At 35.2% G+C, this 13,531-nt stretch overlaps 1 protein-coding gene across 12 annotated transcripts in view; it reads left to right on the top strand.

Annotated features, from left to right (window-relative positions):
* Positions 1 to 13,531, top strand: part of LOC107692594 (ankyrin-2-like) — a 68,081-nt gene that overhangs the window by 17,293 nt on the left and 37,257 nt on the right. For 10 of the 12 annotated variants that reach the window (XM_016491715.1, XM_016491707.1, XM_016491706.1 and 7 more), the window contains exons 1-5: positions 380 to 814; positions 8,471 to 8,572; positions 11,931 to 12,029; positions 12,882 to 12,980; positions 13,124 to 13,222. In XM_016491715.1, coding sequence (XP_016347201.1) covers positions 689 to 814; positions 8,471 to 8,572; positions 11,931 to 12,029; positions 12,882 to 12,980; positions 13,124 to 13,222 — 525 coding nt within the window. In that variant the 5' untranslated portion in view covers positions 380 to 688. Of the gene's footprint in view, positions 1 to 379; positions 815 to 8,470; positions 8,573 to 11,930; positions 12,030 to 12,881; positions 12,981 to 13,123; positions 13,223 to 13,531 lie in introns of those variants that run through there. The other 2 variants (XM_016491712.1, XM_016491704.1) reach the window with 2 other exon arrangements.

Raw genomic sequence — 13,531 nt, 5'->3', positions numbered from 1 at the left:
CTTTGATAAAGAATATCTCTTTGGTTTTGAGACTTTAGTCTTTGCAACTTCAGGGATCTTATCTATGCACAATCAGCTTGTAACACTCCAAAGAGAAAGGAAAACTTGAAATCGCATCATATGACCCCTTTAACAGTTTCAGGTTTTTTCTCTGAAACAAACCCTTTTTAATTGTGTCTCTATTCTTATACACGCACATTTGTGAAGTACACACACACACACACACACACACACACACACAATCACAGCTGGAATATAGCTGGATGCCTCTACATCTGGACAGACAGGTCCTTCCTCTCTTCCTCTCTCTCCCTCACTCTCTCTCTCTCTCCCTCTCTTGTCCAGTTCACACATGGTGATATATATTCAGATTCAGCAAGTGAGGCTTTTCTCTCTTCAGCCAACCAATAGACTGGAGTAACTCTCTGTAGGGGAAAAAAGAGACAACAAACTGCACTGAAGAGGGAATTCACAGCGGATCAGAGTAGTTTAGTCTAAAGAGTTATTCAGAGTGATTTGTGGGAGGACACTGGCACAGTGTGTCCATTATCACCTTATTCAAAGGAGCCATTGGGAAAAGCAGAACAAGGACTCCAACATTTGCTTTAAACCATATGGGACTATTTCACCTCTGAAGTGATATAGGAGAACCTGTGCACGGTTTCTGTGGCGGCTGTGGTTTGTCATCATGGCACATGCAGCAGCACACCTGAAAAAGGCACGGGAACTGGAACAACCTCCTGAGATAAAGGCTCTCGTAAAAGCCAGAGAGAGATGCAAGAGACACAGAGAGAGAGCAGAGCGCAAACGCAAGGTATACTAACACTTAGAAACCTCAATTAAAAAAAACTCAAATTCATATGTGCCAGCTCAGATACAGCTGACCTATCACACGTGTCGGTTTAAAGAATTCTGCGATCATTTAATGTCAAAATCTTTACATTTATCATTGCAAAGTCTAGAAAGTGTAATCACACACAGCCCTAATACTATTTAAAATAGTTTATTTCATAATATCCAAATGTAGCATCTAGTATAATCCAGTTGTTGTTCTTCATATTTTAATCTGTATTTATTCTATGTGAATTGTTCGTTTTTGTTCTTTCAGTGTTAGCATAAGTTAATGCAAAATCGAATTATTATTAAAAAATATTTTATTTTACTTTTGTTTTATATAACTTGCCTTTATGGTTTCTTTATTATTAATAATCATTTTTAATTCTCAGTTGTGTACAGAAAGTTATCACCACTGTTACCTGCAGTATATAATAATTAATGCAAATTTTTATGGTTGCATTTTAGTATTTTTGCACTGCAGATGAGCTCCGGGGATAAATCCTGTAGTCAGCTGTTCCGCACCTGTTTCAGAGCACAGATACTGGAAGAGGCTTAGGAAATAGGATCATCCTGTATGCAGATTTGTCTCTAGAGTGCAAAATCTCATTGGCTACATATGAGATGACATAACCTTTTGATATAACTCATGTATGCTTTAGTTTTGTTCTTGCAATCTGCCAAGCACTTCCAAGTTTTGAAAATGTTTTACTGTACCAAAGATTACATTTTTTTAATGGCTGATTTATTCATTTTATTTTATTCAGTTAAAATATATTAATTTATAGTGAGAAACAACCAAGAAGTACTGATATTTACCACCTTGTTCAATCTTGTTCAGCAAAATGAACAAATCTTCAGTCATTCTTTTTATTCATTTTAACAGAGTTAAAGGGATAGTTCACCCAAAAATAAAAATTCTGTCATTAATTACTCACCCTCATGTCGTCCCAAACCCGTAAGACCTTCGTTCATATTCGGAACACAAATTAACACCTATAGCGCCATTTTGGACAGTATCCACTGAACGTAAACAGCGTATGCTGTTCTGTGTCAGCTGCGCCACGCGGATACGTTTACATTGGTTAGTCTTTGATCTGAACGAAAACAACGTTTCCGTGTGCTGCTGCATACGTTGTTTACGTTCAGTGGATACTCTCCAAAATGTCGCCAGGGTGACGCGGAGGAGATGAATTGTTGAATAAAGTACTTATTTTTGTTTTCTTTGCGCACAAAAGTATTCTCGTAGCTTTGTAAAATTACGGTTGAACCACTGATGTCACATGGATTATTTAAACGATGTCCTTGCTACATTTTTGGACCTTGATCATGGTAGTATCCTTGCTGTCACAGAGCTCTCAGAATTCATCAAAAATAACTTAATTTTGTTCCAAAGATGAACGAAGGTCTTATGGGTTTGGAACGACATGAGGGTGAGTAATTAATGACAGAATTTTCATTTTTGGGTGAATTATCCCTTTAAAATGTTATATTTTCAATCGCAAAATTCCCTGTACACATTCACATAAAATGTTTGATCATATTCAAATCAGGAAATAACTATAATGCAGCCATGGTAAATGATGAGAACCACAAATGACTACTTCACCTCCAGAGTCTTGTTCATTCGTCAAGTGACAGATGCAATGAATGAATCATTCATGAAATATCCATCACCTCTAAAGAGAGGTTGGAAAGGGTTGAAAAAGCAACAGTGTTGATGGGAGTAAAAGTGTTTGTCTTGTCAGCACAGATGTGTCATAAAACAGACTTGTGTTATGCTATTTGACCTGGATGGCCTTCTGCAACCTATAACTACTTGACTGGCAGTGTCATCATTACAGTGTTATTAAATGCCTATGAAACTAGAAATCTTAGCAGGTTATTATATTTGAGATACATAAGAAGCTGAGAATATTTACATAGAATTAGAATTTACATGTGGAAATTTTCACGTATAATATAATTTACATGTAAATAGTACAATATACAATTTTATAGTGTTTTTATAACATTAGTTCCTGAAAAATATTACTATTATTTTAAATGGGAAAGCCTAGTTATATTTTACAAATATATAAATGTTTTGGGACAAAATTGCTTTATATAGCAAGGATGCATTCAAAAATGTTTTTAATTTTGCATTTATAAAGATTTCTGTTTCTAACAAAAACAGTTCACTGTGTCAGCATATTAGAATAATTTCTGAAGGGTCATGTGACTGGAGTAATGTCTGCTGAAAATGCAGCTTTGCAATAAATAGATTACATTTTAAAATATAATAAAGTAGAAATGGTTCATTTAAACTATAATAGTATATTCACATTTTTTGTGTATTTTTCATTAGATAAATGCAGCCTGGGTAAGCATGAGGAAATAATTTGTTTTAATCTTTCCTGAGAATTACACATTTTGGTAACACTTTACAATAAGTAAGTAAGTAAGTAAGTAAATTTTATTTATATAGCACATTTCAACATAGCAAAGCTATCCAAAGTGCTTAACAATGTAAAATAAAATTAAAAGAGAAAAGGAAACACAGAAAATAATAAAAAAAAGACAGACAATAACACAATTGAAATGAAATTAAAATGCTAAGGAGAAATGATAAGTTTTCAACCTCGATTTAAAAATGGTAATGGAAGGTGCAAGGCGACAGTCTAGAGGCAATTGGTTCCACAGACGGGGGGCAGTGACTGAAAAGGCTCTGTCACCCTTAGTTTTCAAACGGGAACGAGGGACAGATAAAAGAGCCCTGTCAGTGGATCTTAAAAGTCTGGTAGATGACAAAGGGATAATAAGATCTTTAAGATAAGATGGAGCTTGATTGTTTAGAGCTTTAAAAACAAACAACAGAATCTTAAACTGAACTCTAAAATGGACCGGAAGCCAGTGAAGCGAAGCTAAAATTGGAGTGACATGGTCATATTTCTTTGCCCCAGTCAGCAGCCTTGCAGCTGCATTTTGTACCAACTGGAGGCGTGAAAGCGATGACTGAGGAAGACCTGAGTACGGTGAATTAGAGTAATCTAAACATGAGGTAATAAAAGCATGAATAACCTTCTCCAAATCTTGAAAAGACAAAAATGATTTAAGCTTGGAGATAAAAACTGTTCCTAACAACAGAATTAATTTGTTTGGACAAACATAATTCTGAGTCTATGATAACGCCCAGGTTTCTAACCTGTGAGGAAATGGAGGGGAAATGATTGCCCAGCTCATCAATAATATAAATTCTCATTTTTTGGGGACCAAAAACAATAATTTCTGTTTTGTTCTCATTGAGTTGGAGAAAGTTATTTGTTAACCATTTTTTAATATCTGAGATACATTCCAGCAATGGCTGAATGGAATCACCAGCTTTTAGTGGGAGGTACAACTGCGTATCATCAGCATATAAATGAAACGAAACATTGTGCTTCCTGATAATATCCCCCAGAGGGCGCATATATAAGTTAAAAAGAAGCGGCCCCAAAATAGAGCCCTGAGGTACTCCACTAATAATTGGGGCAGATGATGAGGAAAACTTGCCTAGCTCCACAGAAAAAGACTAATAAGGTGCCATTTGTTAATATTAGTTAATGTATTAACTAACATGAACGAACAATGATCAACACATTTATTACAGAATTTATTCATCTTTGTTAATGTTAGTTAATAAAAATACAGTCGTTCATTGTTAGTTCATGTTAATTCACAGTGCATTAACTAATGTTAACAAGCACAACTTGTGATTTTAATAATGCATTAGTAAACGCTGAAATTGACATTAACACAGCATAACTAATAAATGCTGTAAAAGTATTGTTCAATCTTAGTTCATGTTAGCTAATGTTAGCTAATGAACCTTATAAGTGTTACCCACATTTTTGTATATTAGTCTACAACACTGAAATAAATTTGTAAATATAAATAGAGATGCCTCAAGCTACTTTACATTCTCAGCTGTACTTGTACATAGAGTTCACTATGCTTTGTTTTTAAAGGCTAATTATAATATGTTCCTTACTGTTTAAACACGTTTGTCATTATTGCCCCATTAACTGTAGTAAAACCCATAGTAGGTTGGTTAACTGGGGGCATGGCATTGATCAGGGCAGTCAATGGCAGGTCATTATGTCTGTAGTGGAAGTCAGCCAAATGCTGAATAGTCTGGTCAATGCGGACTGCCTCGGGACCAGAGATGACCCACAGATGCTGAAGCCTCGATGCCATTTGGTCTGATTCTGAAGCCATTGCTATAGCTGTTTAATCTCGGTTACACTCCTCATGGATGATGAATTGGATTTATGTGGTGTTAAACCATTTTGGAAGAGCTTTTACTTGAGGATGAGAACCTCTTTTAGATGATGTTCCACGATTTACATAGTCCTCCAAATGTATGGCCTTTGGTATGGATGGTAAGACAACCAACCAAGGGTTTTTGTAAATAACACCCTCTTCCTCAGTTGTCCCGGTGGATGCACATTCCTGGCCCTCAGGAGGAAAAGGACAGGTTTCCCAGCTGGCTCTTCCCCAGCAGGATTGTCCCTTGCTGTCCCTTGCTCTGTCACATTGCTGCTTGGGCCTGGAGGGGTTAAAAATAGCCTAGCCCTGGATCCTGGACGGGGTGGATATTCAGCCTGATATAGCAATGGGAGACACATTTACGGCCGCAGTTGTCAGTTACGAAGCCAGGCGGGAAGAGAGACAAGACCGGAAAAGAAGAGGAGACGAGCCAAGGCTTCTGTGCCAATACGGGATGCAGATTCTCACAGAAGACACGGAGCAGGGATCAGAGAAAGCACATAAAAGATGATGTTCCGGACCTGAGGAGAAAGATAGACATGAAAGTTTGGGGGATTTCGCATTAGCTGGATAGATGCTCTGAAGCTGATAATTGAATGGGCTCCTGGGTACTACCTGAAGACTGAGGATAATGCAAACCCATAAAGCTAAGTGCATGTGAGCGAGAATCAATCTCCCGGTGAGCGATTTGATGTTCAGTGGTTGGTTATCACTGGAAGAGGCACAGTGAGTGCAGAAACTCGGTTGATGTAAAGTGTAGTGCAGCTTTTTTGCTAAGCTTTACCATGGGCAATGCGGCAATGTGTAAGGCATGTGGTTCAGGTAAAGGCCTGCGGACCATTGGAAGTGATCCATCTCTGGACCGTTACAACAGTTCTGTGGCAGATACCATGGTAAGACAATCTTAATAATATCCAGGTTCAGTAGAGGATTGTTGAGGTGATTTTCCTGCTGAAAAGTCCAGTTGTGTTTGTTATGTATTCAACTTTCAATGTTCTCTCTCTCTCTTTTTTTTTATTTTTTTTTTTAGTATGGTGATTGCAGTTAACATCTCATTAAGGATTTTCAACTTCTCAGATCTTGACTTAAAGGGACAGTTCACCCAAAAATTATTATTATTGTTTTTTTGTTTTTTTTATCATCTACTTACTCTCACATCGTCTCTAACCTGTATGACTTTTTTCTTCTGGGGAACATGAGAAATGCACTCTTGGAAATAAAGGTTCCAAAAGGATTTTCTTAGAGTGATGCCAAAAGAAGAATCATTATTAATTAAACGAACAGTTTTTATAAGAACCATTTATTTTTCTTGGTGTTAATAATCTAAAGAACATTTTTTTATACAGAACCTTTACTGTAATGGAATGTTAAAAGTTCTTCATGGAACAATTGTTACTAATAAAGAACCTTTATTATAGTGAGTGTGTTTCAGTTTTTTTTTGGTCATAAAATGAAAACCAATGGGCCCATGGTTATCAACAACACTCTTCAAAAGATTTTCTTTTGTGTTCCACAAAAGGTTATACAGGTTTAGAACAACATGTGGATGGGTAAATGATGACAGAATGTTCATTTTTGGGTGAACTATCCTATCCCTTTAAGATGGAAAGCTTCCAATAGGCTTCTTAACTAGTTTAACCAGCAAGACTTCTTTGGTCAACTAGCATCACCAGAAAGACCATGTTAACTGACTAGCTTCACTAACTAAGGTTTGCTGGCCATCAGCATGGCTATATGCTGGCCTGGCTGGTTTGACCAGCATCAAAACAGCACTAACCTACAAAGCCTGCTGGAAATTAAAGCTGTTTGATATGGTAGGGGTTTTTATAGTCAGTATTTCAAGACTTTGTAGTTTAATTAATTTTTATATTTGATTTTTATCAAATATAGTATAGTATGTCTTACCTCAGAAAAAGGTAACAATGATCACCACTAATGTAAAAGTATTCATTAGCAGTGGTATCACTTTTATTTCTATGAAAAGTGTAATTAATGAGAATTTAAGAGAACAATTTGATCAGGAAATGTCATGAACCAGATTTGAACTTTTGTTGCTTACATGAGCTCAAATAGTGGAGCATGTGTGAGTGCAACTTCATCAGCAAATGTACAGTGTCTGTTTCCATTGGATAGGTCTTATTCAGATCCCGCATGTGTTAAGATGTGACCTCTCAATCTCAGAAGGAGCAGAGGTCATGTCTCAAACATTTTGGTCAATAGTCTGTGATGACCTGACACATTAATGCTTCACACTCCACATGGCCCGAGAGCTACTGATCTGTTCATTAGCATCTTAAATACCGCTGCCAGAACTTAGTACCAATGCTCTTGTCAGTTCTAATGTAACAAGATTAAAATAAATACCTTAATACTTGCTTCCGTTATTGAAAATGCTTGACTTTAGAGGTTTTAATATTTTCGTAACAATGTATGTTTTAATAAATTTTGTGTAGCTTTTGAAGGGTAATTGAAAGGTACCTGTACTCTCTACCTGCTCTGTAGTGTTCATTAATCAGATTTTGTGTTGGTATTGCACATGCAGTTTTTATTGTCACAGTTGTGACTCTTATGCCAAAGGCTTTAAAAGCGATTGCTCCGAAGTAGTATAATCAACACATGTTTGCTTGTTGATGCCAAATCTGAAATTTGATCTTGGCATTAATTTTCTTCCTCACATGGCAAGACTTTCAGTGCATAACCATGCACACATGCAGATCTCTCTCTCTCTCTCTCTCTCTCTCTCTGTCTGTGTCTTGTCAGCTGCCTTCATTCTGTTTTGCTATCTATATTTAGCAGAGTCACATTCAAACACAATTCTGATAAAAGGAGATACACCCACTGAAATCACAACCTTCACATACTCGCTGAGACTTAAGCACATACCATAATCTTTGAGAAAATGAGAAATATTTACAGTACTGTTCAAACATTTGGGGGCAGTAAGATTTTTTTTAATGTTTATGAAAGAAGTCTCTTATGCTCACCCAGGATGCATAAAAACAGTAATATTATGAAATATTATTACAAATGAAAATAACTTGCTGTTTTAATAGCCTATATTTAAAAAATGTAATTTATTCCTGTTTTGGCAAAGATGAATTTTCAGAAATAATTACTACATTTCGATTCCATTCGGTCTTACTGACCCCAAACTTTTGAACAGTAAGTGTATATTATCAGAAATGTCACAGATCACACCCATTTGTTCTTGTTTAATATCTTGGAAATATGTCACATTATGGAAGTAAAATGAGTCGCATTGAATTTGATCACTTGAATATTGCTTTCAGTTTTTTACTAGTGCTGGGCTGATGTTTCCTAATGTTTTTCCTTTGTGTTGTATAAACAGTCGGACAGTAACACCAGCTTCCTGAGGGCAGCCAGGGCAGGTAATGTTGAAAAGGTGCTGGAGTTCCTCAAGAGCGGACAGGACATTTCCACATGCAACCAGGTAACTTTTTACATGAAACAGAATTTCAGTGTTGTAAAAATCAAAGAAATAATTGCAATGTCTTCTCATTTATTTTCTTCTCATCATATTTCATACTTTTTTTTACAATGCATTTCAAATGAATTCACCAATTGGAGGTTTTGCACACTGTTACATCTCAAGCCATTTAGATTATGTATTTATATGAATTTAATCTAATCTGTTGCAATAAAATCTATTGAGTAAAGCTGAATTTGAAGTCCATGGTTCTCCAGGAAGCAGGTATAGCCATAAACTTCTTTCCAGCTTAAGAGACATGTTCTGTCAACTCTGTGTTAGCTCCAAACTCTTTAGAAAGTCTTAGTAGATTGTGCTTTGTGAGTGGAGGATAATCCCGATTATTAGAAATGTGTATGCTTTTTTTACTTTGCTGTCCAGCCTGGGCACAGATTGCATTGTTATGATGTATAGCAATACTGATTCCTGACAAATGCTACATTGTCAGCATTATCAGCTAGTCCTCTGCCAAGCAGTTCTTTCTAGTACATCAAAGCCTTTTTACTCATGCGTGTCTCTGGCAGCTGTTCCCACTCCCGACCTTCTGTACCTTCTGCTTAACTAAACCCTCCCACTGTCACAGCACTGCTGTGTTCAACCATTCCTTACAAATTACCCCTGGCATAACAATGCACTGATATCACAGAATATATTGAAGCTAATTGATCTTCAGTCTTAAAATGTGTGAAGTCCATGTTAAACTGATTTCTTTTGAAATCAAACATAGTCAAATGCAAACATGCATGCATAAAAAAAAACAAAAAAACATTTCCTTATCTAGTCATATATACACTCAGAAAAGAAGATACAAAACTGTCAGTGGAGTGGTACGTACTAAGATGTACTTTTATGAATTAATATGTATAATTTAGGGGTAAATAATGTACAAAGATGTGCTTTTTAACTTTTGTACCTTAGGGTATTGCCCGAATGACAACTTTTTACCTTTTTTTCAGAGAGTGTATTATTAAATTGTCCTTTTATGAATGTACAGGAAATACCACATGCAAAATACATTCAGTGAGGTTTGGCACAGACACGACCTACAAAATTTTCAACCAATCATCTTCACAGTGTTGGTTTTAGCAAGGTGTGCCAACTGCCAAACAAATACTCTTGAGCCATGGAACCAACATGCAAAAAAAGAGAAAAACAGTGTTTTAAGTGCCTTAAAGTTACAGTAAAAAAATTTTTATGATTGTAGAATAAGGCACATTTCACTAAGTCTGACTGCCATGTGTCCAAATGAAATAGTATATATGCTGATACATGATATTTACATTTACATTTAGTCATTTAGCAGACGCTTTTATCCAAAGCGACTTACAAATGAGGACAATAAAAGCAGTCAAAACTAACAAAAGAGCAACAATATATAAGTGCAAATGACAAGTCTCGGTTAGCCTAACGCAGTACACGTAGCAAGGTGTGTATATATATATGTAGATAGAATAGAAAAAATAGAAAGCTAGTTTTTATTTGTTGTTTTTTTTTTTAAATAAAGAATAAAAAAAATAAAAAAGATAAATATAGATAAAGTAGAATTAAAATAGAATAGAAAGTGTTAGAGTTATAAACAACCCTTTGTGAAATATTTCCCTTGAAAAGTGTCATTGTGCTGTTTATGTATTTTTTATTTTATTTTTATTTTTTTTACATTAAATGCAACTGGACGTGAAATAGCAAAAAAAAAAATTAATGTAAGTGACAGGTCTAGTCAAACTAGCAACAATAAAAAAAAGTCCTATATAATTTAATTAGTTTATTCAAATTTTCAGTTGAAATGGACTGAAATGACATCAGAGACAAATGTCATGGGGTTGCTATGACCCCTTTATTATGTAATGGGCTGAATTTGCCTCTGCTATGATGTATAATAGATTTGACCATGACATTATCCATTATGATGTCATCTGGAGTCACCAGTAATGAGCACATCAGTACAACAATGGACGGGCATTCCATGCTGTTTTCTCTAAAATCCACTCTTCTAATCCTCGCTGAGTGATATTGCAATATAATCTGCCCATGGTTTATCTATTTTTTTTTCTTTCCACTCTTACCGAAATCTCTCTGTCCGGATGTGAAAACTCCTCCAGCTTTCATTATCCAAATAAATGAGATTAGGTTTTCTCTAAAATCCACTCTTCTAATCCTCGCTGAGTGATATTGCAATATAATCTGCCCATGGTTTATCTATTTTTTTTCTTTCCACTCTTACCGAAATCTCTCTCTCCGGATGTGAAAACTCCTCCAGCTTTCATTATCCAAATAAATGAGATTACCGTTTCGTTAACTCTCTCTGCTTTTAATGACGAGTCTGACTGTTAGCCACACTGCGTTACACAAGAGCTGTCATGATTTACCCATCAAGCACAGAATGAGGTGCATTAGTAAATTAAGACAGGTGGTGATGTTTGAATAAAGGGAATGCTTATTTACAGCTTGAGAAAAATGGATTAAACACTAAAATTCAATTTTTAAACATGTAAGCTTGATTTACGAATAAGTGACTTTTTACATGATATAATGAAAATCACATATTTCATAATGACTCAGATTCACAATGACCATTTTTCTGGTCATCGCACTAAAATATAAAAAAGGCTGTTGCCAAATTTAGCCATAGTAAATCTGTGATAATTGTTCTTTACAAATAGGATTTTCAAGCAAGAGATAAAATAAAATAAAATAAAATAAAATAAAATAAATGGATTAAACACTAAAATTCAATTTTTAAACATGTAAGCTTGATTTACGAATAAGTGACTTTTTACATGATATAATGAAAATCACATATTTCATAATGACTCAGATTCACAATGACCATTTTTCTGGTCATCGCACTAAAATATAAAAAAGGCTGTTGCCAAATTTAGCCATAGTAAATCTGTGATAATTGTTCTTTACAAATAGGATTTTCAAGCAAGAGATAAAATAAAATAAAATAAAATAAAATAAATTAAATAAATTAAATTAAATTAAATTAAATTGTTATACTATATTATGTTCTAATATATTCAACATGAAATTTCCATAATCTTTATTTTTTGTAGTTAATCTTTTTCAGCTATACGTAACGATTCTCCAATTAATGAACTCAGAGAATGTAGCTCAGAGATCTAGTATAGGAAACATTTTTATTCTAGCATTATAAAATTACCCTTCCAAAAGTCTGTTTTTTAATGCAACTTGTATATTGCTATTATTTATCATGAGCAAAATTTGTTGTTGTCTTGTTCTGTATTGTATCCTAATATCAAATCTGTACCGATTGTATTAATCAGGAAAACGTATTAATCACGTCTCCCTCTGTGCATAGAATGGACTCAATGCGCTTCATCTAGCAGCCAAAGAGGGTCACGTGGAGCTGGTGGAGGAACTTGTGGAGAGGGGTGCGACCGTGGACTCTTCAACCAAGGTTAAACACACATAAACACTGATAAATTGGAGGGAGGGGTATGTGATTGCCAAATGGCGAGAGAGAGAGTAAATCTGACGGAATGCCAGTCATCCAGCACTGTGTATGATGAGTACAGTTGGACTCTGGTGACTCCTGTCATCTGACACACAGGGCTAAACAGACACACCCACACAAGCCAGGAACTATAAACACATGACCAGCAATCACACTGACAGCAAGGAGTTCTATGAGGACAAAAGCTATTGAGACTTTGTGTTGGGCAGAAATGTGATTGTTTTAGTGTATTTCATTCATTTGTTTTATTATGGACTAGATTGGTAAAAGTCCTTTTTAAGATTTCTGCAGATCAGGACAAATGTCTCATATAGTCCGAAGTCCTCATTTGCAAATAGCTGTTCTTGTTTTATGCATACACTGTAATAAAAGTATGTAAAAATACAGCTCATATGTACTGTGTCACAAATATGGAATTTTCCATATTGTTTTCTTACAGCTGTTTATCCATTTTTCCATTTATTTCTTACAGTGTAAACATCACTGAATTGTGTTAAATTTATTCATTAAAAAAAGTTTAAAAATTGCTTTTGGTGTAAGGAAAAAAACTTGAAATTAAATTTTGCATCTGAAATAAATGTGATATTTTGTTATAGATATTTTTATTTTTAGAATGTATTTATTAATTTATAAATGTGAGATTTATAAGGTAAAGCAAGCCCACGATACTTTTTTCCCCCCTTTTTTCAGTGTTGTCCTTTTGTGCTTTTAATGATTCACACCAGTACCAGTAAATTCAAACACAAACAAGTGCACAATCACAGTGAATATGTATCTCTCTTTCCTCCTCTCCAGAAAGGGAACACAGCATTGCACATTGCTTGTCTAGCTGGGCAGAAAGAAGTTGCGAAGTTGTTGGTGAAAAGAGGAGCAGATGTAAACTCGCAATCACAGGTGGGAAAATCCTATAAAATTATAATAATATTTATAATTTTTAATTAATAGTTTTAAAATATATAATTTTATTTCATATGATTAAAATGTAATTCAATAAAATGTTATAATGTTAAGCTTTATGGTACCTGTTGTTACTACAGAATGGCTTCACTCCACTTTATATGGCTGCTCAAGAGAATCACCTGGATGTTGTGCAATATCTTCTGGAGAATGGTGGAAACCAGAGCATGGCCACAGAGGTTTGTGATTGTAAGGGTTGTGTGTGTGTGTGTGTGTGTGTGTGTTTTATATTTTCATGACTGTCACTTAATATGTCACAGAAGTAGCATACTGTATATTTGTGTGTGATTGCAAGGGTTGTGTGTGTGTGTGTGTGTGTGTGTGTTTCCATTCATTGCAACATGCCCATACAAGTAGTACCTGTGTCTAAAAAGAGGAGAATCTTTACACATTTCCATGCATGGACTGAGATTTTGATACCTTGCTTATTTTCTTTGTACATACATATGTGACCCTGGACCACAAAACCAGTCTTAAGTCGCTGGGGT

This window comes from Sinocyclocheilus anshuiensis, unplaced genomic scaffold (assembly GCF_001515605.1).
Source record: "Sinocyclocheilus anshuiensis isolate Anshui unplaced genomic scaffold, SAMN03320099.WGS_v1.1 scaffold50, whole genome shotgun sequence".
Classification (NCBI taxonomy): Eukaryota; Metazoa; Chordata; class Actinopteri; order Cypriniformes; family Cyprinidae; genus Sinocyclocheilus; species Sinocyclocheilus anshuiensis.
This window is presented reverse-complemented; position numbering and strand designations above follow the sequence as displayed.